Source organism: Musa acuminata, chromosome BXJ2-10, assembly GCF_036884655.1.
Source record: "Musa acuminata AAA Group cultivar baxijiao chromosome BXJ2-10, Cavendish_Baxijiao_AAA, whole genome shotgun sequence".
NCBI lineage: Eukaryota > Viridiplantae > Streptophyta > Magnoliopsida > Zingiberales > Musaceae > Musa > Musa acuminata.
Window position 1 is genome coordinate 32,876,302 of NC_088347.1, and position 24,487 is coordinate 32,900,788.

At 45.3% G+C, this 24,487-nt stretch overlaps 7 protein-coding genes and 1 pseudogene across 11 annotated transcripts; 3 read left to right on the forward strand and 5 right to left on the reverse strand.

The window, feature by feature from the left end:
• Positions 1 to 354: 354 nt before the first annotated feature.
• Positions 355 to 1,620, reverse strand: LOC103969064 (auxin-responsive protein IAA33-like). The gene is made up of 2 exons (XM_009382484.3): positions 741 to 1,620; positions 355 to 655 (listed from the first exon to the last, which is right to left on the reverse strand). Exons 1-2 carry the CDS (start codon positions 1,172 to 1,174, stop codon positions 577 to 579), a joined length of 513 nt encoding a protein of 170 aa, XP_009380759.2. The 5' UTR covers positions 1,175 to 1,620; the 3' UTR covers positions 355 to 576.
• A 4,328-nt stretch (positions 1,621 to 5,948) lies between these two features.
• Positions 5,949 to 6,518, reverse strand: LOC103969065 (histone H4). The gene has a single exon (XM_009382485.3). It carries the CDS (start codon positions 6,472 to 6,474, stop codon positions 6,163 to 6,165), a length of 312 nt encoding a protein of 103 aa, XP_009380760.1. The 5' UTR covers positions 6,475 to 6,518; the 3' UTR covers positions 5,949 to 6,162.
• A 1,035-nt stretch (positions 6,519 to 7,553) lies between these two features.
• Positions 7,554 to 8,857, forward strand: LOC103969066 (hydroxyproline O-galactosyltransferase GALT5-like). The gene has a single exon (XM_009382486.3). The coding sequence runs from the start codon at positions 7,705 to 7,707 to the stop codon at positions 8,671 to 8,673; it is 969 nt and encodes a 322-aa protein (XP_009380761.2). The 5' UTR covers positions 7,554 to 7,704; the 3' UTR covers positions 8,674 to 8,857.
• Positions 8,858 to 10,372: 1,515 nt separating this feature from the next.
• Positions 10,373 to 11,371, forward strand: LOC135625785 (uncharacterized). The gene has a single exon (XM_065130873.1). It carries the CDS (start codon positions 10,373 to 10,375, stop codon positions 11,369 to 11,371), a length of 999 nt encoding a protein of 332 aa, XP_064986945.1.
• A 2,879-nt stretch (positions 11,372 to 14,250) lies between these two features.
• Positions 14,251 to 15,398, forward strand: LOC135625266 (beta-1,3-galactosyltransferase pvg3-like). The gene has a single exon (XM_065129809.1). It carries the CDS (start codon positions 14,273 to 14,275, stop codon positions 15,254 to 15,256), a length of 984 nt encoding a protein of 327 aa, XP_064985881.1. The 5' UTR covers positions 14,251 to 14,272; the 3' UTR covers positions 15,257 to 15,398.
• Positions 15,399 to 15,533: 135 nt separating this feature from the next.
• Positions 15,534 to 20,105, reverse strand: LOC103969872 (two-component response regulator ARR10-like). 5 transcript variants are annotated; one of them, XM_065129806.1, is made up of 8 exons: positions 19,838 to 20,105; positions 18,380 to 18,532; positions 17,943 to 18,308; positions 17,792 to 17,868; positions 17,445 to 17,538; positions 16,974 to 17,339; positions 16,648 to 16,832; positions 15,534 to 15,685 (listed from the first exon to the last, which is right to left on the reverse strand). In XM_065129806.1, the coding sequence occupies exons 1-8, from the start codon at positions 19,965 to 19,967 to the stop codon at positions 15,671 to 15,673; spliced, it is 1,386 nt and encodes a 461-aa protein (XP_064985878.1). In that variant the 5' UTR covers positions 19,968 to 20,105; the 3' UTR covers positions 15,534 to 15,670. The 5 variants fall into 5 exon arrangements, with proteins under 5 accessions (XP_064985878.1, XP_018674613.2, XP_064985877.1 ...); XM_018819068.2 differs by having other exon boundaries at positions 16,648 to 16,835; positions 16,974 to 17,538; XM_065129805.1 differs by lacking the exon at positions 15,534 to 15,685 and having other exon boundaries at positions 16,476 to 16,835.
• Positions 20,106 to 20,685: 580 nt separating this feature from the next.
• On the reverse strand, positions 20,686 to 22,716 carry LOC135625265 (anthocyanidin 3-O-glucosyltransferase 7-like). Its single transcript, XM_065129808.1, has 2 exons — positions 22,151 to 22,716; positions 20,686 to 21,626 (listed from the first exon to the last, which is right to left on the reverse strand). Exons 1-2 carry the CDS (start codon positions 22,653 to 22,655, stop codon positions 20,764 to 20,766), a joined length of 1,368 nt encoding a protein of 455 aa, XP_064985880.1. The 5' UTR covers positions 22,656 to 22,716; the 3' UTR covers positions 20,686 to 20,763.
• Positions 22,717 to 23,122: 406 nt separating this feature from the next.
• On the reverse strand, positions 23,123 to 24,247 carry LOC135625786 (anthocyanidin 3-O-glucosyltransferase 7-like; annotated as a pseudogene).
• Between the last annotated feature and the right edge of the window lie 240 nt (positions 24,248 to 24,487).

Sequence of the window (24,487 nt, forward strand, 5' to 3'; positions counted from 1 at the left end):
GATGAAGTCAGTCAGCACAACCACACACATTGGTGATCTGAAAACACAAGGAGACATGGGGAATTAATTGCATTTAATTGGATGTACTACCAAGTGGTAGCCAAAGCCAAAGCCAAAACTTTAGCAACATACATTAAGCTGTCTATGTGGATCACATGCTCACAATAGTTAGCACTGATTTGTCTTGTAGAGATGATATCTAATGTACTCCTCTAAAACCCTCAAATATTACGTAAACTCCTTCAAAATATGAAGTTTCATTGATAGATCTATGTATTATGGAAGTCCAATTTTCAAAAAGAGTTAATAATTATGATGCAGTAAATAGAAGTTATATATATCCAGCAATACTGATAGGAGCAATGTGAAGAATAATCTCATACTTCAATGCCGGTTGTCTCATTATGCCATTGACTGAAGTAAATAGAAGCATGTTTACGACTATAATGATAGAGACAAAGCAGAAAAGCACTAAACACAGTTCGAGTAAACCACAGAGAGACGTCAAGTACTGCTCTTAACAGTTGACATCTAAACTTAATGCATGTATATCTTAACAAAAGTCGACATCTTCTTCTATTGCCCTCCACAGTGTTTCCGACGACCGTCCTTTGCAGGGATTATTCGGATTCTCTTGGCTACACGAACGAAATCCCTGAAAACATGGGAACAAGGAAATGGAAAGATCATGGCGATGTTTGTGTTTATGGAGGAAGAGTGAAACAGATACATCGACTCACTTCCAGTTAAGGTCACCCACGAGGAGCAGGTCGTCCTCCATGTCTTCGTAGGCCACCATGTAGCCAGGTACTGCGTTGGCCAGCTGCAGCTCCTGGTCTCCCCCTTCTCCATGTCCGTCGCCCCCATCGAAATCGACGAACATGCGACGCAAGGCCGTCGCCAAGCTCTCGTAGCTGGTGTGCTGGTCGAGGTAGATGCGGTGGCAGATGGAGCGCCCCTCAAGGACGACGGTGACCGGGGGGGTGACCGACGCAGCCGCCTCGTCGTCCATGGCCGAGAGCGACAAGAGCTTCATGCGAGGGGGCTGAGCAGGCGCTGCGGCCGCACCGACGTCCCCGCACCGCTGATGGAAGGGAGCGGCGCCGGGGTGCAGGGTCCCTTGCTCGTCCCACCGACGCTTCGGCGCTGCATGGTGCAACTCAACCCTGCTCATCCTCGTCGCTGAACCCAGGCCTTGCTTCCTAGCTGCCACCCCTCCCCCCCACCTAAATAATAGAGAGAGAGAGAGAGAGAGAGAGAGAGAGAGAGAGATTAACGGGGTGAAGTGTCGTAGTTATGTGCAACTACCACACTGTCGAAAGAAGAGTAAAGGGTGTGAATTGAATGCTTATATGTCTTTCTAGTGAGGCTTTGGTGCGTAGCAATATTTTCTAAAGGCAGCGCTGTGGTTGCTTGCAAGCGAGAAAGAAGACGATGCCGTTGCTATGATGAGGGCTTGTGGGTGGGGGAGATGGAAGTGATGGGTGTTTGTACTGTGTTCTTCTGGGGATTGGAAGGAAGGCGTGAAAGAGACGTCGGTGCCCTTTCTTCTTGTAATGCCGCAGCGGCCGCCGAACGCTTCGCCGTTTGACTCTCTTACTGTCCCTTCGGGATGATCATCTCACTGTGGGCATGTCATGACATCTGATCGGGCTCGAAAGGCTTACTTGATTCTCAAGTGTAGTAGCAACAGGAGAGGACAACGAAGGGCCAACACTGTTCCATCTTTTAACTATACTCATTGAAGTGCTCACATGTCTTTGGCTGTGATGTTAAGCTACATGTTTTGTTCTCTTCTTCTCGGTGGATGGCGACTTTGTTACGAGCTAATCGCTCGCATGTGCCCAACCAAGTTTCCAGCTGGGAGTAATGAACTCTCGAGAGTGACAACAGAAAACGCAAGCGAAGAAGAGACCGGCGAGACGGGACCGCACGCTTGGCTCGTGTCATCTCATGTCATGTCATGTTTGGTCTACCTCCGCTTTTGCTATTGCTAAGATCCTTGGCACGTGCTTCGTTCAACAAATCTCTCGGGGTCGTAACAACTGACAGCTTGGTTAACTACATATTAGCATTTATAGTTAGATCTTTTATAATATTAATTTTTTATTTAAAAATTTTATATTAAAATTTTTATACAATTGTCGACCTTGTTGATATCGATCCGAACATCGACGACAACAAGGAAGAATATGAAGCAAAGCAATGATGCATTTGTATCGACACCGGAGGAGGGAGAGGAAGGATGTGAGACATTTGAGGAGAGGAAGGATGTGAGACATTTGAGTCAACACAGCACCGCTCTAACTCCTCTTCCTATTTCAATGATAAGATGATTAATAAGAACGAAGAGAAGATAGAGTGGTGATATGCCAACACAAAGGAGGTAGTGCGATGCAACATTAAATGATATAGTGGTCAACAATAATGAAGATGAGACAGAGTGACATGATGCCAAAATAAGAAAAGGAGGCAGGTGAGGTACAACGACGTCGTACCGCTCTACCTCCTCTTCCTCTTCCAACGATGTAATAGTTGGTGAGAACAAAGAAAAGGCAGAGCAAAACAATACAGACGCAAAGGAGGAAGTGCGATGTTGCATTGAACGATACAAATGAGAACCAAGAAAAAACAAAACGATATAACATCGAAGGAGGAAGAGAAGAGGCATTTGCACCGATGTGGCACTATTCTACCTCCACGATAGTCGATAAGAATGAAGAGGAGATAATGATACGATGTCGATGTAGAGGAGTTAGTGCAACGTCGCACCGAATGATGCGATGGTCATTGAGAACGAAAAGGAGGCAATGTAACACCATACCAAACAATGCGATGACCGATGAGAATGAAGAGGAGGCAAAGCTCGACACTGACACAGATGTCGTGACGCAAATACCTCACTTGCTTCTTCTTCTTCATCAATATAGACACAAAACAACATTAGAGGAGAAAAAGGAGGCACAACAATGCAAAACTATTAAGGAATAAGAGGAGATACAATGATACAACCTCTTTCTCTTCCGACACAATATCTCATCGCTCTACCTTCTCTTCTTCTTATGTTGATATTCGAATCAACATCAACAAAACTAACCATTGTAGTGTTCTCGTTCCACCAATAAAATTATCATTTTATTTATCATTCTCATATCATTCATATACATGTTATTACGTATGTTATCACATGATGTACATCATCCATTAATAAAACCAACGACATTAAAAATAAATAAAATTAAATAAATCACTTCCATAACTATAAAAATTTTAATATATTTTTTTAAATCTAAAGATTAAAATATTTAAAAAAATATAACTACAAAGGATAATATATAATTAACCTCCCATCCCTACCAAATAGGATTAAGATTTAAGGCAACTTTCATTTTCAGATATCTTTGAAAGCCAATTACTTGAAATTGAACGTTGCAGAGTCATATGCTACGGAGATCTTAGCAAATATAAATTACGATGATAAATTTGGAAAATAAAAGTTCTGGCATCAGATTTCACTGCACTGTCGTACAGTCTTGATATTGTTTCTGAACCAACAAATAGTTTGCAACAACTATTTCTCACCAGTGAAAGCCTATAAAATTCACCTTCACCTGCATGCAGTTGACATTGCTTCTCTTTATTAGGTTACGCGACTGGACTGGAATAGTAGTTAGAAATGACAGTTTATATATACTTGGGAAGGTGACAGGATGCTCATCTGTTGTAATAAAGTCAAACACCAACAGTTGTGATCTCAAGTAATGAGATCTTGGAATGAGATGCATGCTCAGGTTACCTTGGCTCAATATCCAACAAAGAAGTGGTGGCCTGCATCATTGGAAAGGAAAGGAAGCAAGCAACATCAGATCTGGACCCAAACCAAGAGAACTCGTAATTGTTGAATTAGAATATAAATCTAAAGGTTGAATGGTATCAAACATAATAAATAAATTGGAGCAAGAGATCAAGTACCTCTACTTGAGCGGAAGTCCATGACCTCTCTAGAAATTAGAGCACCAGAAGTCTGTGGATAAGTTTAAAGCAAAACACAAGTTGATGATGAACATGCAGTTAATGGATGATCTTTTACCCATAAAATACAGAGCAAGACTGTATAGCACCCCATCTAATGGATGAACATACAAGTATTATTTCCACTGCAACACCAATAATTTCTGGGATAATAAAAGAACCTTTCACTAGCTCAGGTACCTCACTTTGGACCCAGCATCCCAAGAAAAGCAGGTCAAGATTTGCTTGCGACCAACTTCATCATCTCATCGCTGAGATATTGGCATGGTTAATAAGAATGGTGCAATGCATCAAGTGACTTCAGATTCTTGTCCTCAAATTCTTGCAATATACCAGCTACCAAATTCCATTACAATAGATTGGTGGGTCTCCTTTTATTACTCATCAATTTCCTACAAGAAAATGTAAATTCAATAAGAGCTTCAACATGATCAATACAACACGCAGTGAATCATTAAATACATAAAGAATCATCTGAAACATATTGAACATTCCCTGCCACTAGTTTCTGCATCTGTATCAGACCACTGCTACATTTCTCTGAGTCTAAACCTGACATTTCTCTTTGAATCTAAACCTGATCTTGTTTCCATATCATGATTAAAATTAATGTTTTACATCTTAGTGCGATCAGTCAAGGGAATCCATTACCTTTCTTGTAATTACATAACATATCTGTTAGTTTTGAACCAAAAAAGTGACAAACAACAACAATGGGTATCACAAGCGTACGTTCACTGTGGCATTCAGCTGAGACAACAAGTTGTCACTAATCTGGGATTATACTTCTCACCTCTTCCTGCAATGCAGTGACCTCATCTGTCAATACTTTTGATGTTATGCATGTCGAAGCCACCTAATTTTCTCTTTCTGCATCAGCTGGACATTGAAGCTCAAGAGACTATCCTTGTACCAACAAATGTGAGAAGGAAACCAAATTTCATGAACCCCTTCAACAAGCTAGTCTTTTCTTTGCTAATACAAGAACAAGAGGTATATTTCGACAGCTACATACACAATGATAATGTAAATTGAAGGTAATGTAGAAATATCATAGACAAGAAAAATAATTCTAGCAATAGCATTAATTTAACTCCAAACAATTTCATTTGTCTAACCCCTGATGGTTGATAACAAACACAGAAACATTAGCTTCCAAAAAAACAAGCAGAACCCTAATTTCAAGGAAACAACTAATAGAAAGTCTGAATGCATATGCAAATATCTGCTTTCATATCGGAGAGAAAATATAAATTATCTGCAATCATATAAGGAACACATGAGACTTTCCAACCATGCAGAACATAAAAACAAAGTATTCAACAAGCATCCTTGTGAACCAATATAATACTTGATTGTCTACCTTCACAAGAATTGCACAACTTATATTTCAACAGTGTTCATTACCTTGTAAAACTCTGCATCACCATATCCATCACAAAGCTGCCCAGTTAAACCAAAACATAAAAATATCATACTCTATGAGAATTGTTGCATTCAGTCTACACTTCCAGTCTTAAGAAAAAATAGATACTGACACCTCATAACACAGTTTAACCCTAAACGCATCAAAATCACTCAAAACTAGATAAAACAACATTTGTTCAATCAAGTTCATACAAAGACATTTCTTCATTCGATCGTGTATGATCACTGTCGCCTGCTACCACACATCCTCACACAACAAACCACATCGCTTTACAATTTGCTTAAAAGAAAGTATCCTATCAATTACGAAGGAAGAAAAATGCTGTCAAAGAACCATATATATTCGACTAAAACCACGAGACTTACACATGAAAAGTAAACCACGAGACTGTGCATAATAATCTTCATGTTGATAGCGTTACTTTGTACCTATAATCGCATAATTCTCGAAGCTACAAGAACAGACACAATCATAGCATAGCCCACAATCAAACAAATATGCTTTCAGCATGAGATCCGAATAAGTGTTTCATCGAACGAAGAAGACAAGATGACAAAGTATGAACAGCAAGAGAAGTCTAAAAGAAGCAGCATCTGACGACTTCTATGCTAACAAGGAACATGTAGACTACAAATAAAGCCCTAACTCATCCAAGAAGGCAAGCACTTCACCAAACCCCTTCCGCGAAAAGACGGCTACGTCTAGCCGCCGAAGCCGTAGAGGGTGCGGCCCTGGCGCTTGAGGGCATAGACGACGTCCATGGCGGTGACCGTCTTGCGGCGGGCGTGCTCGGTGTAGGTGACTGCGTCGCGGATGACGTTCTCGAGGAAGATCTTGAGCACGCCGCGGGTCTCCTCGTAGATGAGGCCGGAGATACGCTTGACGCCACCCCTCCTCGCCAGGCGACGGATGGCCGGCTTGGTGATCCCCTGGATGTTGTCGCGAAGGACCTTGCGGTGCCGCTTCGCGCCGCCTTTCCCCAACCCCTTTCCTCCCTTACCCCGCCCCGACATGGCCGCCGATCGCAAACTCTTCCTCTGCTGCGTAGAACCCGAAGCGACGCGGTCTACCAAATCGAGCGGCTTCAATATATAGAAAGCAGCAAGCGCTGCAGCAACCGTCGGATGAATTTAGGATCCGTGTGTAAGCGTTTCTCTCCATTCGATTAAGAAACCTCGCAGCTGATTGGTCACATCAACGACTGGCGGATTGAGGATTTTGTACGTGGAGTTAACGGGTCGGATTTGGTTCGGATCCATGTAAACCCAAAACTAATAAGCTCGTAGATCCGCTATGAGGAACCATTACCGATGAGAATCGGTATCCGATCCAATAATGTGGTCAATAAACCGAGATGAGGTCTCAGAAATCATTCCATGTGGATAAAAGATTATATTCTGTAGATTAAGCCACTGATTCGAACACTAATAATGTGCATGGTCGGTAGAAAATAAAAATATTATGAAAGAAATCTAAAACATTACATTTTCAATCAATTCCATTATTGAATATGACCATTTGGTCCACTCGATCATAAAAGTCCAACTCATTCAATCGTTCACGCATCAACTTGATTACGACCCAAACCAACATGATATATGTAGTATCCAATCACAAAAATAATTGGATGAGTCCGCAATTCCTTTCGCTTGTGGTGGCATACTTAGGGAGACACGTCACAGGGATCCAATTTCGAAAGCCTTGGCATGTGCTTTCCCACTTACCAAAGCTCTCTCTCTCTCTCTCTCTCTCTCTCTCTCTATATATATATATATATATATATATATACACGATGGATACTGCAACGTTGGTTCTCTAAATTACTATTGTAACAGAGCCCTATACGAAGAACTCGATCAAAGAACCTTCCTCCATGTGTTTGTTTTAATGTCTCGTCCATGGGTGAAGCAGCAGCAAGACGCCCACAGAGCAGTTCTGAGCTGCCACATGATTCACTGGTCAATGAGATGGATGTGGAAACCTTGAACGAGGTCATTGATTTCAAGGAAGTCAGGCCAGTTCTCTCTCCTCCCTAGTCAAAGCATGATGAACGTGAGTCCTCTGCCTCAATAGACGCGGTTAATCATCTCACTACAATTCTTACAGACGGATAGTGTCACGAGAAATATTCTTATATGCAGAGTTAGCGTGGAAGACAAGACGGATAGTTTGGCCTTTTCTACCGACTCTTTCACGTCCAGTATCACGTATATGACAACTCTAATTGCTTCCAGCTCTCGACCATGGAGAAGATCTCCTTCCCTGCGATTTCCGTCACCAGAGCAGCCACCGGCGCCTTCGTCCTCCTCCTTACAGTGTCGCTGATAGCTGTCATCTTCTTTGTCGTCTACCCTAATGATCTACGGCTCCAGTCCATCGTGACGGGCGGGTGCGAACCCAGACCTCTGCGTGCCCCCAGGTTCGTCGGCGCCGTGGCCTCGCCCTCCCCCCCGAGTCCCGACCTCCGGGTTCTTCTCGGAGTCCTCACCGTTCCCGACGCCTACGAGCGTCGCAGCCTCGTCCGCCGAGCTTACCTCCTCCAGCAGCCCAGCCTCATCGGCAAAGCCCTCGTCGACGTGCGCTTCGTCCTCTGCAACCTCACCAAGGAGGAGCAGCGGGTGCTGGTGGCCATGGAGATTATGCTCTACGGCGACATCATGATCCTCAACTGCACCGAGAACGTGAACGACGGCAAGACATACAACTACTTCTCCAGCCTGCCGAGGACTCTCGGCGGCGCCGACGACCGGCGGCCTTACGACTACGTCATCAAGACTGACGACGACACATACTACCGGCTGGGCAACCTGGCCGAGACGCTGAGAACGCTGCCGAGGGAGGACCTCTACCTGGGGCTCCGCGTCCCCTGCCACAGAACAGAGGAAGGGTTCATGTCGGGGATGGGCTACCTGCTGTCATGGGACCTGGTGGAGTGGATCTCGACGTCGGAGCTGGCGAGGAGGAAGATGATGGGGCCGGAGGACATCATGGTGGGGGTGTGGATGAACGAGGCAGGTCGAGGGCGGAACAGAATCGACACGAACCCAAGGATGTACGACTACCCGGAGGGGCCGGACAATTGCTTCCGCCATGCCTTCATCCCCGACACCATCGCCGTCCACAAGCTGAAGGACAACAAGAAATGGGCGAAGACGCTGCAGTACTTCAACGTGACACACAATCTCGAGACTTCAGATCTCTCACCATATTGACCGACAGGATTGCCCCTCTTATTTCTTTTCCGCGTCTCTCTGTATATGTGTTTCTATTGAACGTAAAATGACTCCGAATTGATTCGGCCGAGTCTTTTCCAATCTTAAAAGACAACGGCGATTTCCCTCAAATAAAAATGTATTTTTTCCAAAAGGTTTATGTTATTTACCCTTTTTTTTTCAATAGCTTTATGTTATTTTTAGCACTTCAATAAAAAACTATAAATGATCCAAATAAAAATACTATTGATATGACATATTCCGACATCAATCCCACGATGTATGTCATCCGCCACGACGAAGCTAGCATGGCATTCTATAGCCGATGTGGTGCGTCGACTCGGCATTGGATCTATACGGGATAGTCACCTGTCATTTGTGTCATCGGCCTATTGCTCCCGTGCTGCTAAAGGTTGTACGAAGCGATGATGCCCAATACTTAGCGACTCGAGAATTGTAGGGCGGTGTCACATAGCGCAAGACTGGACAACACGAGGAGTTGCATAAGAGGCCCCACCATGAGTTACCCTTCTAAGCAGATCGAGGAAATAAGAAGGACCGTCAAGGCAAGAAGTAGATGAACTTAAGGTGTCCGACCCACTCCACGGCCTGTCTGGGCCTTAGTTATATCTTGGTCATCCCGATGCCCGAGCAGGGACTACGATAGAATAATCCACTCGCACTGCTCAAAATTGTACAGAGCAGCATCGCAAGAAGTGCAAGGTGGCGCCGCATAGTGCAAAATCGGAGAGGTCGGCCTGAGCTTGCACCAGGCGTACGGGGCTGACCACTTGAGACGTCAGCGGCCATCAAACAGTTGCATACAATGAAGTTCAATGACTTAACCATCGAACAGTACACCAAGGAGGTCGGACCTCAAACACTCGAATACTCTGAAAATCCTCTTTTTATTGATTTAACTATCGAATTGATCGAGTCGAGAAATCCCCTATTGACTTCAACCTGTGCAGGAGCCCACTGTTCGAAGAAAAGGAATGACCCCCAGCTCCACCTCGGGTGGATCAGGCAAACAACGTCCCGACCTTCTCCAACCAAGATGCCACGTTAACATTCTTACATACTCGGAATGGACCAAGTCGTGCTGACAACTCGACCATGAAGTTACCCGACAACTATGATGATTCAAAAAATATCATTAGAGTTACAAGAAATATTTTAAATATTATTTTAATTAGAAATATTATTCGAAGAAAAAAAAATCAAAACAGAGGACATATTTTGAAAAACAATCAGAAAAACCTAGAAAATCGACTTGCGTGCCAAGTCTGCAAATAGACCACAAACATGAAATGGAATCTGGTTTCATTCTTTAATTATAGATTATACATCATACTTTGTAGTTCGTGCGAGAGGATGGTTGATGATAATGGATTCACATACTGCACCACACACAGATTTCTTCCAATCGCAGCTTCAATCTAACACGACCACCGCCGACAACAGCAATATAATAGAATGAGCAAAACTCAACATGCCCACTTCGTCCTCCTCACGTAGCGTTTGTATTTGTCTTTGACCAGAATACACCACGTTAACCATTTAGTGGCAATCTTATTTGACGGCTGTGATCTCAGGATTGTGATTAAGATAGCCAAGATCGACGGCCGAGCGCCGTGGGCGTGTCGATCGTCATGTATATATAATTAGCTCTTCAGCGTTTGGGCTGCCACCATTGGCAATGGAGAAGCTTCACCTCCCTGCGCCGAGGATTCCCCTCTCGAATGCATCCACCGCAGCCTTCGTCATCCTCTCGATGCTGCTCACAGCTTTCGTCTTCCTCGCCGTCTACCCCAACGAGTTCCAGCTCCAGTCCCTCGTCGCGGGCGGATGCGAGCCCCGGCGCCTGCGCTCCACCAACTTCCTCGACCCCGTGGCCTTGCCGACCCCGGATCCCCAGCTGCGGATCCTCATCGGCGTCCTCACCGTCCCGGACTCCTACCAGCGCCGCCACCTCCTCCGCGACGCCTACTTCCTCCAGCCCAACCTCACCGTCAATGCCCGCATCGACATCTGCTTCGTCCTCTGTGGCCTTACCACAGAGGAGCAGCGAGTCCTGGTGGCCGTCGAGATCCTGCGCCACGGCGACATCATGATCCTCGACTGCGAGGAGAACATGAACGAGGGCAAGACCTACACGTACTTCTCCAACCTCCCGGGGGTCTTCAACGGCAGCACCGGCGGCGAGCCGGCTTACGACTACGTGCTGAAGGCGGACGACGACACCTACATACGGCTGGATGCGTTGGCGAAGACGTTGGACGGGATGCCGAGGGAGGATCTGTACATGGGGTTGTTCATCCCCTGCAAGAACATCACGGATCGGATGGGATGGATGACGGGGATGGCGTACGCGCTGTCGTGGGACTTGGTGGAGTGGATCGCAAGGTCGGAGATCCCGCGGAACCACAAGACCCTTCCGCCGCACGGCGAGGACGTGGTACTGGCGAGCTGGCTGAGGGATGCATCCCTGGGGAAGAACAGGTTCGACATGAACCCCAGGATGTACGATTACTACGAAGAGCCGACGCCATGTTGGAGTCACGACTTCATCCCGGACACCATTGCGGTGCACAAGCTGAAGAACGACACCAAGTGGGCGAAGACTTTGGATTACTTCAACCTCACCGTGGGGTTGAGACCTTCCAACCTCTACAATATTTATCAATTGAAGCAATAACTTCTTCAGATTTATACCATTTCTCTGTCTCTTCCTTTCTAGAGAAAAATATTTTTCTAATGTATCATCTATATATATTATTATTATCGATTATAAATCATATATTGATTGAGGATTAGAATATATAAGGAATAGAAAGTTATTATTTCATATTTACCTCTATCATGATGTTTTATCATACCCTCGAGCTTTTATTAATACTGTCAATCTTGGACTGATGTAGTTAAAATATTCTACGAGCCAGATGCTTTATAAAAGAGTATGTTAATTGGTCAAAAGTGTGAATATAAAAAGATAAGTAGTTCATGTATGATAACTTAATTTCTAATAAAGTAAAAGTCGATGATAATATGTTTCATGAGTGAAAAATCGGATTGACACATAAATAGATAGTACTGATATTTTCATAATATATTATAGGAGTGGATCGAGAAATAATATGAAGTTTTTATAACTGATTAGTGACCTAGTTGAGGTGATGCAAGAGCAATCGACAAAGATTGTTTATAACTTAGACCATGCTTATTATATATTAGTGGTGCTATGAAGCTAGTAATTAAGACTAGAATGACTTACACAATAATTATAATTTATGATTAGAATTTACTATTAAGATTGATTCTTCTAGCATTTGAATATTTTTGGGTGGATAATTAAGAGAACTATGTCGTAGCCTAGTAGATCGTATATGAAAAGAATGTTGGTAAATTGAACTCGTTATGATACAAAGTTACCACCTTTGGAGTGTATAAAGGGATAGTGACAAAATCGATTTTATAATGTATATGTAGGTAGGTGGAACCCACATATGTCATTGGAAAAGAAAATGTATCTATTGGGTACTATAAATTTAAAAGAATTTATCTCTTTCATGATTTTATATGAGTCAGAAAAAAAAAAAGAGTTTCAATCAACATTAATTTTATACGGTAATTAACTTTCTCTAAAAAGGTGTACCAAAAAAAAAAGAAACATTTAATAACAGTATAAGAGAGTACAGAGTGCAGATAAAACGATGACATTTAAGCCTTGAGATTTGTCGCATTGGAAGGGTAAAATTAAGGCAGATATAAGGATATAAAAATTTTGATGTTTATCATTTGATGGTAGACCCAAAGATTAATGATGTACTATTAGTATAAGAAAACAACATTTAACACAAAGTTGTACTTAAACTTTAAGTATAATTTAGATGACTAATTTTACCAACTCATGTAACCTCTCATTTTTAAAATAAAAAATAAAGAATAAAATCCACTCGATAAGTGAAGGGTATCACAATTCTACCCGCGAGTTGTCGTCACTTGAGCTCAAACGTCATTTGAGTCCTAGACGCACGAGATAGGTGACATGATTAATGAGACTTAAAGACGTAACAACAAGTCTCATGATTATTGGGTTTAACTAATTCATTACTTAATGATATATATTACTATTGTTATCCATAACCATGTCTCTGTTTCCTACTATCATACAATATACTCGTTGCTTTTGAGGAATATCCTAATCCATCAACAAAACTCAAAAAGGGTCATGATTAGATCCAGATCACCCTCTATGTCAGATAATCAAAATTTAGATTAACAATTAAAGTTAGAAGAAGGATTCATGAGACTTTGGTTCCCTTGTCGTAATTATATTTACTCCGACATCAATCGAGAAGGATTCAATCGAGAAGTATGACTATCAGAATCATTCACGTCTGATATCACTAGCAAAACATATAAGGATCAACTATTTCGACTATATGCAAAAAGATTAATTCATTAAAATTAATTATCTTCAACCTTTTTGAAGAACTAAATAACATATATCACGTAATAATCTATTACGTTTCCGCATCACGATCATTTTGGCATGATTCTTGATAGGGGTAATAATGGCGACAGGACGCGTCACGACGTCGGCCTCGCCTGGGCGCCACTCTGTCTAAAGAGGAGGGCAATAATGCTGACTCGACATACGCTGATGTCATCCGCTCTCAGACAACGACTTCATCGTTGCCTGACCCCGCGCGCTTGACCGAGACAGAGGAGGACGATGACCGATCCTCGCCCATACCCTGCGACATTTCGGTTCCCCACGCAACGTCAATAGCAATGTCAGACGTTACCAGCCTGCCCCCTGCAAGCGGGCACATCAGGGAACAGTAAACTTCCCTATAAATACCCTCACCTTCTGAACGGAAGGGGGGGGCTTCACGAGGAAAACTCCCTTCCCCATCGTCTAACTTGATCGTCAGAGGGGTCGGGCCGAGGCACCGACCCGACCTTTGTGCAGGTACGAAGGCGACGACCTCCCGCCAAGCACCCGGGCGAGGGGCCACCTCCCGGAGGAGCCAACGACACCGCACGCCCCCAACCCAGACGTTCGTCGAAGCCCGATTCGGAAAGATCCCCTCGTCAACCGGGTCCGAACCAAGCCGCGACGACCCCGAGACCACGGCATAAAGTTGTTTACACTAACAATTCTTATACACGTTTCGGCATGCATGTTCATGGGATCCGTATATATATATATATATATATATATATATATAACGTGTAGATGCTAAATAGATGTAGGAGTCTAAGCTACCCTACGATTTCTCTATATCAGAATTTTAATGCGTCTTCTGTTCTGCTGTGTTATTTTCCTAAGCCAATGTCAACATACGTGCGATGCGAACCCCTCGCGGGGATGGTTGGAGGGAAGCTTTCTTGAGCTCCGGTGACTGCATGTGCCGTGCGCACTTGCAGGCGCGGCATCGGTGTGGAAGTCAAGACCGGATCCACGGCGTCGCTCCTCCCGAAAAGTTGACTTGATCACTGGGAGATGAAAGTCAACGGTCCAAACTGTTTCATTATATTGGTGTGGGTGTCAGTATGGCCTTCGAGGCCTCCCCACCGGGTAGCACCGACGATGAAGAAACATCACCTCCATGCGCCGGAGATCTCTTTCATCCTCCCTAAGGCGTCCACCACCGCCTTCGTCCTCCTGCCGATATCGCTGATCGCGGTCATCTTCCTCGTTGTCCAGCCCGACGAGTCGTGGATGCAGTCGCTGGTCCCGGGCGGTTGCGAGCCGCGGCGCTCCGACCTGGCCGACCCCGCCGCCGCGGCGCCGCCCGAGCCGGAGCTGCGCATCTTCGTCGGGATCCTTACCAAGCCGGAGACGTACGAGCGGCGGCACCTGCTCCGCAACGCGTACGCGCTGCAGCCGAGCGTGAGCATCAACGCCCGCGTCGACGTCCGCTTCGTGCTGTGCAACCTGACCAAGGAGGAGCAGCGGGTGCTGGTGGCGCTGGAGATCCTGCGCTACGACGACATCGTGATCCTCGACTGCGCCGAGAACCTGAACGACGGCAAGACCTTCACCTACTTCTCCAGCATGCCGAAGCTGTTCAACGGCACCGGGGGAGGGAAGCCGCCCTACGACTACGTGCTGAAGGCGGACGACGACTCGTACATAAGGGTGGACGCGCTGGCGCAGACGCTCAAGGAGATGCCGAGGGACGATCTGTACATGGGTTTCTACATCCCCTGCAAGAACATCTCGGATCCGGACGGGTGGATGACGGGGATGGCGTACGCACTGTCGTGGGATCTGGTGGAGTGGATCTTGGAGTCGGAGATCCCCAGGAACAACAAGGTGCACCACCCGCTGGGGGAGGACGTGGTGCTCGCCTACTGGCTCAGGGACGGCAACCGGGGGAAGAACCGGGTGGACGTGAACCCCCGGATGTACGACATCTACTACGACAATGGCCCCTGCTACAGTCGCCCCTTCATCCCCGACACCATCGTGGTGCACCGCCTCAAGGACAACCCCCGGTGGGCGGCGACGCTGGCTTACTTCAACGTCACACAGGGCCTCAAGCCCTCCAAGCTCTACCACATCCATTGACTGCAGCAGACAACTGCAGTAGTCTCTTCTTCCTCCTTGGCCACCTACTTCTTACTAGCTCTCTGCATGCCTGCTGCTTCTGATCATTCCTGTACTCTCTATGTTTTCTGTATCAAACAACGTCATATTGCCATGCTGAAAATAATTTATTGGGGATGACATTTTGCTAACATAATTTATTGGGGATCACATTGTGTCAAAAATTCTTCACAGAAAACTCCTAACCGTTGTAATCTGTCAAATTCAAAAAAAAAAAAAATACAAAATACAAAAAAAAGGGGCAGATTATTTACAAATCAATATATTCAATTTGCAGGAATTCCTCAAATCTAGTGATAAAATAGCCACAGTCGACTGATTAAGCTGGTGGGATGATAGCAACCTCTGTTCGGTGGCCGCCTCTCTCATCCATCCCTACTGCTGCTGAAACTAACGTAGACAAGCCAATATCGTAAAGGCAACAAAAATTAGATGGGTTTTAGGCAATATGATGACTTTAATATTGGCTAATAAAAGATCAGAATTTATAATAGATTCTAAAGAACTGCATATGCTGAAAGCAGTAGCTTCAACCTTATGAGAATGGCAGGTGAAACGAACAAAGATTACTAGTAGCATATAAAAGCTTCTAGCTATTTATAGCTTTGCTTAAATGATCCAAACGAATCATAGATTCTAAATAACTGCTCATGCAAATATGGCCTGGCAGCTATAAGAAGGGAATAAGTCTCTGACAATGCCCGGTGAAACCAATTAAGGGAAGCAGCATATAAAATCTTCTTGCTATTTCCAGGTTTGCAACTCAAAAAATGATCAGTTCCTTTCTACAGGTATTTGATAAGCAGGTGTAGTTTAACATTGAGACAGGAGATCAAACAAATGGTTGTAAACAAAAGCATTGAAGTGACATCAGGATTCCATGAATGATGAGGCTGAAAGAACAAATGAACGCTTGGTAAGCCAAAGTGTTCAAAATAGGAACAACAAACAGCATTAGCACCAGAACTTTGATCCTTGCTATGGCACCAAAAGGGAGAAGCATGACAATGCGATTTGACTCTATTCTTCGTTCTTAAAAAGTTTACTGTTTCATATTTCTTCTATTATGATAATGATCACCGTGATACATAATGAAAACCACATAGAAAACCACTATGAGCGACTAATTGAGAACGCTTAAAAGAATGTGAAAAATGAAACATTGCATTAAGAAACAAACTAAAGTATTTCATATCTTTACTAAAAAAAGCAAAGCCTCGGAATTAACTATCTTGGTAAAAATAAGATATGCATATCTGAAAGACATTTTGATGAGTTCATAATTTAAGTTCATCTACATGTTGAAAATACAGCCACCACCAACAGATGAAAGAACTCATTAAATGGAATACCTGCTTGAGGACTGTATTAAGGTCATCCATAGAATTGCATTTGTCAAGGAAAAATAGTGATTCGATTGAAGAATCCTCAGGTTGATGCTTTGCGAACTCTGATTGGAAAGTATCTTCAAACGTGTCTCCATCATATATCTGCATGTCCAACATATCTCTGCTGCTTTGGGCTGACATATCTAGACCTGCTACATCATCAAAAAAATATTTTTTTATGTTACACAGCAGAAAGATAAACCATAGTTGAAAAGAGATTATAAAAGGTAAATAAATATTAAAAAGAGATTACAAGAAGTAAGATATGCTACATGATCTAAGTTACTTACTAGGCATAACTGGATTCAGCTTGGCTGAGGCATCAAGTCCTGCATTGTTATTCTCAAGCAATGTTTCAAAAGAATTTTCATTCGGTGGATGATGCAATTGGGAAGATGAATCTGGACGAGAAATTCCACCAACAATCAAGGAATTTTGGTGAAAATTCTTCATGGAGCACTCAACTTGATCTAATGTTGGTCTCAGAGATTGATAGGTCAAGTTTTTAAATCCTGAGAGAGGATATGCTCTTTCGGTTCCCATAGAATTTGATGAATACCCATCTTGTTCCATTTTGAAATGACCTGCTTGAGGAAATGATGCAAAATGCTGGAATGGTGAAGGGGCCACACTGCTGTTGGTATACCAGGAGGGGCCTGGTGAGATCATCATACTATCTTTTTGATACTCATTCAATCCATGTTCTTCAAGAAAATTTAGTTTAGCATGAAATTGTGGATTAAAAGACAAGATAACAGAACCTGGAGAATTCACACCAAAACCATGTGGATGAGGACCACCACAATGTTGTCGTTGCAATCCTATTCCATTCCTCTTAAGTGTCTTTCTATATTTCTGAGTCACAGGACATGAAGAAACATATAAGATACTTGATAATTAAGTCGCGATGAAATAAGGACGTCAACAGTTCATGCCTAAGTTTGAATTTGAAACTTCCATGACGGATTATAATTTGTTATACTAGAACTTTCAGATCTAATATATAAAATTGTAGATATCTACATGCACAAGGGATACCAATGTAATGGAGCAAGCTTTAGATATTTCTAATGAGAGCATGAGTTGAGAGTAGTTGACTTAATTGGACCTGTAAATGACTCGCAATGTTTTCTCGAGTAAGTCCTTTAACATTCATGAGGTCAAGTATCTTTTTCGGTACTGCCCCTGTAAAATGGAAGTCATTTAAGAGTTGAATAGAAATTTTCAGTCTAACCAATCAATTCACATTCATGTCTTACTATCAAAGCCAAGATGATTGACAGCCTTGACGAAGTGAGTATGCAAATCTGCAGACCAAGAAACCCTTTGCCTTTTCTGTTTTGATGGTTCACCATCTGAGTTTTCATGAGCAGAATCTTCTTTCTCCTTTATTTTATCCATGGATTTTCTTGTTGTTATTGAGTACCGATCATTATCTGCCTTCTGTTTCTGAATATGAGTGTTGCTAGGGTCATTGCTCTCTTTCTTAACGAGCAGTGATTTCTTGATTACATGCTTCCATATGAGCTTGAGATCCTCAAGCCTAACAGGTTTCACCAAGTAGTCAACAGCCCCATGCAGTACACCTTTCATCACGTAACTGGTTTCACTCTTCACAGATAACACTAAAATAAATATGGTATTAGATTTACAAAACTAAGGAAAAAAGATATAATAATATAATGCGTCCACTTACTGATGACAGGCAAGTCCATCTCAAGACCAATGATCTCTAAAAGCTTAAAGCCATCCATATCGGGCATTTGAACATCACTTATCACAATATCATAATTGTCTTTGTTCTCTCTTAGAAGTTCTAAAGCTGTCAATGCATGTTGTGTTGCAGTAACTGCATATTGTACATCATTAATGAATATTAGAGTAAGTCTGTTCATGATAAGTCTCCTTATGTATATATAGTAATGTATTGATAATCGATGTTGAGAAATAATTGTTATGCAGCAGAACTTAATAATTAATCTCGCTCTCAGATATCAATGTAGAACAAAACAACCCAGAAAGGGAAATAAACATCAAAACAGGGATTTGATGGATAAAGGTTAGGGTTAAAGAACAGCAAGTTTCAGGAAACCAGCAGGTGATCGCAAAGCAGTGCTATAATTTTGTATAATTTTGGTGCCTTCACATGACATTTACCAGAAAAACCAAACATAGATTCTGCATGTGGCACTGAAATAAAAAAACTGGAGTCGGAACAAGTTGGAACTGCACTGTCAAATTCAAGGTTAAAGCAGAGAAGGTTGATGAAAATGGAGAGGATGTGTTTAATATGTCACATTGTGCGATGAATCAAGTTTTTTTTTTTTGTGAAGAATCCGGCAGAAGCTGACCACATTTGAGTTGAAAAGTAAAGTTCTTGAGGGTAAATTTTGGCACAGCTAAGCAGGTCGGAACTACATCGTCCTTTATGGTATCTATACATGTTTCTGCATCTAGAAAATATTTGAAGTTTGTGATTCTGGTAGTAAATGCTTAATGCATTCAAAGACCCTTCTTTTCTGTTCCTCCTACCAACAACTTGAAGATGCAATAATTGCATTATCACAAAGACTACATAACAGGTACAAGGACCTTGTTCACTATATCTCTCATAAATTGAATCACTTACACTAAGCGGCATGGCTAAGAAAAGTCCAATGTCCCTATTGGTAATTCATAAAAGAAATAGCAATTTTGGGTTTCAAGAAATCATTCAATCAAAAAGCTTATATGATAAATCAATGCCCATAGTATATTAAAAGAAGAGAAACACTAAAACATAAAACAAAATACCAAAAGAAAATATTGTTTAGCGCTCAACAAAATTCTATATATTCACATTACTTTGTCGAACCCTAATATCCACGCACTCTCTTCTTTTGCTCGTTTAAATCGTTGTTTTAGATTAATTGGCACGCAACCATCTCCGTGAATCATCAAATTCAGATAAGCCAATTTCTACGAAGCCTTTCAAAGCCCGACACAAGTAACAACCAAGAAACCATCCACGACTCTCTAAAGAACAACAGAAACAGGAATAACGAAACCAAGATCGGAGTTCAAACCCCAATCTTGGATAGAATCCAACCACACATCTTGGAACAACAACAACTACTACTACTACACAACAACAGCGGAGAAGAAGAACCCATACCTTGGTATCCGCACTCCTTGAGTTGGGTCTCGAGCAGCCGGAGGCACACCCTGTCGTCATCCACGGCCAGCACCCGCATCCCCAACGGGAACTCGTTCTTCCAGGAAGATTCAGCTCCGCACTCCGCCATGAAGCCGCATCAAGAACCAACCCCACCCCTCACGGAATCGGCATCTTCCTTAACCTTAAACCCCGCAGGCCTCCAAGTTCCAAATCGCTGGAGTCTGTATCAGGGAATTAAAAGGGGGAATCTTTGTTGAGAATTAGCGGAAAAGAAGGAATCGAAGAGGGAGGGGGCGCTTATATGGAAGGTTTTCTTTTAAAAAAAAGATACTTTTCATTATCCACAAAAATCACCCTGCAGATTCTAATCCTCGTGATTCCCGTGGAGCCCAAATTAACGTCCGATCATTAGGTTTGTACGCGAGAGGGTAAGTTAATAGTAGGTAGTAAAAATCGCTGCCCTTTTTTTTGGTGCGGGGACGTCCGAAGTTTAAGGAGTCTTGAAATGGACGGCGGAGATAAGGTTGTTATCTCACGCCTGCGTTCGACTTAACAATGAGGCCACTGTCATTTACAATATTTATGAAAGAGTCCTTCCTATATCTTTTTCCCAGTCAACCTTTATTATGACAACGAATCGTACGTGAAAAAGCACAAACAGGAAGTAAAGTGAGAAACAAATAATGACAGGGATCTTTTCGTAACAATGCGCTAAGCGTGCGCCTGTGTTTAATGCCAGTGAGTACCGATCCCGATTTACTTATTTTCTGAGGGGCCTGAGAGTAATAAAGGAAACGTACGCACGTACGCTCTGCACGTACGTGTCTCCCATGTTTACGTAAATATTCCTCTGCCATGATTATAATATTATTAAATAATAATAATAATAATTATTATTATTATTGGCATCAGAGACACCGACATCAAACGAATTGCATCAGTCTCTTAAGGTTGACCGACGAACTCCCCTGAGGCTGCAGTGCACGCGTCGTCATGGCCTTCAGCTCGCAAGCCATCGCCTTCATCCGCTTCCCTTCTTCACCCTTCAGCACAGTGTCCAAAGCCCTCGTCACCTCTTCCTTCGTTATCGCTCCGCCTTCGAATTCGACTCCGATCTTCCACACAAGGGAGACGGACCTCGCGTTCATCCTTTGGTCCCCGAAGAAGGGGTGGCACACCATGGGGACGCCGGCCGTCATGGCCTCCAACACCGAGTTCCAGCCGCAGTGAGTCACGAACGCACCCACCGCCGCGTGGCGCAGGACGTCCAACTGCGGCGCCCAGCTGACCACGAGGCACCTCTCCTTGGTCCGGTCTAAGAATCCCTGCGGCAGGAGCTCCCTCGCGTGGTCCTTGAGCGACCAGAGGAACGCCGCCCTGCTGGCCTCCAACCCCTCGGCTAGCGCGGCCAGCTCCGCCGGCTGGGGAGTCATGACCGAGCCGAAGCTGACGTAGGCCACGGTGGCTGGCGCGTGGCGGTCCAGCCAGGGGAGGCAGTGGTGCGTGTCCGGCGTGGGGCCGGCGGGAGGCACGAGGAGGTGGAGGGGGCCGATGTGGAGGTACTTGGAGAAGCTGGCGGAGAACTCGGCGTCGATGGTGCGGTCAAGGCCCTCGAAAGTGTTGACAAGGACGGCGGCGGCTTTGGCGACGCTTTGGCCCATGCGGTGGAGGAGGCAGGAGAACGGAGAGTCGAGGGGGCCGAAGACGATGCCCTCGGGGAGGTCACAGACTCGATGCGCGGAGAGGCCGGGAATGAAGTGGAGCTGCTCCTTGCTACGGGCGATGGCTACATGGAACGAGTTCAAATAGCATTAATGCATGAAAAATATGATATGCCATGCCAATTTAATCGATGATTATAGACATTAATCTCGTTCTAAATAAACATCGTCTTTGCATGGATTAAGAAGGCAAAAATACGAAGGTTGATACAGTAGGAATGACAGCAGTGGCAATGGAGGTTGGTAAATCACTAAAGAAAGGCCAACTCAAATAAATGCTAAGAAGCCAAACCTCCTTCTGGTGTTGTGAGCAACCTAATTGAGTGGCTACGAACTCCTCCACATAACCTAATTGATCTTTTTATATCACATGATAGAGCACATTGAATTTAATTCGAAGCGAAGAAATCTTGGTGCCATTTGGGTATATGTCAGCTTTCTCATAAATGCTCAAAATTAGGTGACCATGGAAGGAACACTTGCAAGTTCATACGACACTTTGGTAAGTGCAACCATGACGTTTGCATCGGGATTGTCGACGCGCAAGCCTCTCTTGTACTTACCATCGAGGAGGACAAGGGTACTTTACCTCGTTCGCCAACCCCAATGGTGTCGCGGAGGAGATCGGTGTGGAAATGGGCGGAGAGAGACGCTGGGCCGCCCGTGTACAACGGGACCCAAGGCGCCCCCGCCGCCTCCGCCACCTCTCCCGCCATCCACAGGAAGGCGTCGCTCACCACGAAGCTCACCGCCGCCCCGCCCGCCCCCGCCACCGCGTCGTCCATCCCCGCCCGAAGGCTCCCCGGCATCGCGGCCAGGAACATCCCGATCTTCGCCTGCTCGCTCGCCGGAGGCGGCTCCGCGGAAGATTCGGGCGTTCCGTCGGCGATGGGGACGAGGCGGATGTTTCCGAGCGCCTGGGCTTGGGGAAGGGACGCGAGGGACCGGGCGGTGCTGAGGAAGGACAAGGCGGCGCCCGGCGCCGCGGCGGCGATGGCGCGGGCGAGGGCAAAAAGCGGCGCGGCATGGGTGCCGAAGGGGAAGGCGACGAAGGCCACGTGAGGCTGGGCGGGGGAGCGGTGAACAGCGGTCATGGCGGCAGAGCGGAGCAATCCGAAGGATCGCGAGTTAAGAGGTGGTGATGATTTCAGCTATGGGACAACGCGCGTCTAAATACGAGAAAGCCAACGAACCTGTGGTGTCCATGAAAGCCGCGGTTAACCTCGTGATACCTTATAGTCGCAGGAAGGATCGCGTGCCACGTCACCTCCAAGCATCGAGTTCCACAAATCCCGCTGCCCAAATCTACCACCTAATGCGTCGAGTATTCGCACATTAAACGGCTGCGGAGTGACGTGTGGAGGATCCGAACCCGCCAACGTCACGAAAAAGAGTCAAACGGGTTCGGCGTTGACTGAAACCGGTTCCAACTAAAAAATCAAGCTCATACAGTTTCGGTCCAACTAAATCGCACGCTCTTTAGGTTCTCGATTTAGGTGGGTCACATGGTTGACTCCGTCAACACCAAAATCTTTGTTAGATCATCGACCAGAAATAAATGTTACTTAAACAGATCAAATAGAGAAACCAAACTCGATCCGAGTTTGTTTAGTTTATTATATTTTTAATACATTACATAACGTATATTATTGTTATTATTGTATCGTTCACGTTTACCGGCATCAGTGACACTGACGAAATGAACTGCATACGACTGTTAGAGTTGATCGACTAGGTTCCCCCGGGCTGCACTGCGAGCGTCGTCATGGCCTTCAGCTCGGCCGCCTTCGTCCTCATCCCCTTCCCTTCCTCGGCCTTCAACACTGTGTGCAAAGCCCTCGTCACCCCTTCCTTTGTCATCGCTCAGCCTTCGAATTCGACTCCGATCTTCCACACGAAGGAGACGGACCTCGCGTTCATGCTTTGGTCCCCGAAGAAGGGGCGGCGCACCATGGGGACACCGGCCGTGATGGTCTCCAACACCGAGTTCCAGCCGCAGTGGGTCGCGAACGCTCCCACCGCCCGCGTGGCGCAGGACGTCCGACTGCAGCGCCCAGCTTACCACGAGGGACCCCCCCCCCCCTCTTGGTTCGGTCTACGAATCCCGGCGTCAGAAGCTCCTCGGCCAGCCCTTGAGCGACCAGAGGAACGCCGCCCGCTGACCTCCAACCCCTCCGCGAGCTTGGTCAGCTGGGAGGGCGGCAGGGTCACGACCGAACCGAAATTTACGTAGGCCACGGTGGCCGTCGCGGGGCGATCCAGCCAGGGGAGACGGTGGTTCGTGTCCCGCGTGGGGATGACGGGCGGTGAGAAAAGGTGGCGGGGGCCGATGGCAGGTAGTCGGCGAAGCTGGCGGCCAACTCGGCGTTCATGGCGGGGTCGAGGCCCTCGCAAATGTTGACAAGGCCGGCGGCAGCTTTGGAGACGTTTTGGGCCATGCGGTGGAGGCACGAGAACGAGGAGTCGACGGGGCTGAAGACGATGCCCTCGGGGAGGTAGCAGACTCGATGAGCGGAGACGCCGGGAATGAAGTGGAGCTGCTGCTCCCGCGGACGACGGCTACGTCAAGCAATGAAAGATACGAATAAGCTATTCTTATGTTTATGGGCATTGCATGCGTAATCGTGGCATAAGTTTGTGTCCATTGGGATTTTGTTGACCCTTAAATGTCATACATTCACGACATGCACGGCCATCCCAAGAAGGTGACGGAGAACATGGCACAAACCTCGTTCCCTCACCTGGAGGACGTCGCGGAGCTAATTCAGTGTGTAAATTCGCGGCGAGCGAGGCCGGCCCCGTCCGTGTACAGCGGGACCCACGGCACCCCTGCTGCCTCCGCCACCTCCACCGCCATCAACAGGAACGCGTCGCTCACCACACACGTCAACAGCTTACCCGGGATTGCCACCAGGAACATCCTGAT

Bases quoted from the DNA above. Each gene is read 5' to 3' on its own strand.
- LOC103969064 (XM_009382484.3), bottom strand. From the start codon at position 1,174: ATGAGCAGGGTTGAGTTGCACCATGCAGCGCCGAAGCGTCGGTGGGAC. The intron at 656-740 runs GTGAGTCGATGT...CCATGTTTTCAG, and splicing joins GTGGGTGACCTTAACTGGAA to GGATTTCGTTCGTGTAGCCA.
- LOC103969065 (XM_009382485.3), bottom strand. From the start codon at position 6,474: ATGTCGGGGCGGGGTAAGGGAGGAAAGGGGTTGGGGAAAGGCGGCGCG.
- LOC103969066 (XM_009382486.3), top strand. From the start codon at position 7,705: ATGGAGAAGATCTCCTTCCCTGCGATTTCCGTCACCAGAGCAGCCACC.
- LOC135625785 (XM_065130873.1), top strand. From the start codon at position 10,373: ATGGAGAAGCTTCACCTCCCTGCGCCGAGGATTCCCCTCTCGAATGCA.
- LOC135625266 (XM_065129809.1), top strand. From the start codon at position 14,273: ATGAAGAAACATCACCTCCATGCGCCGGAGATCTCTTTCATCCTCCCT.
- LOC103969872 (XM_065129803.1), bottom strand. From the start codon at position 19,967: ATGGCGGAGTGCGGAGCTGAATCTTCCTGGAAGAACGAGTTCCCGTTG. The intron at 18,533-19,837 runs GTATGGGTTCTT...TACAATATGCAG, and splicing joins CAAGGAGTGCGGATACCAAG to TTACTGCAACACAACATGCA. The intron at 18,309-18,379 runs GTAAGTGGACGC...TATTTATTTTAG, and splicing joins GATGGACTTGCCTGTCATCA to TGTTATCTGTGAAGAGTGAA.
- LOC135625265 (XM_065129808.1), bottom strand. From the start codon at position 22,655: ATGACCGCTGTTCACCGCTCCCCCGCCCAGCCTCACGTGGCCTTCGTC. The intron at 21,627-22,150 runs GTAAAGTACCCT...CGTTCCATGTAG, and splicing joins CATTGGGGTTGGCGAACGAG to CCATCGCCCGTAGCAAGGAG.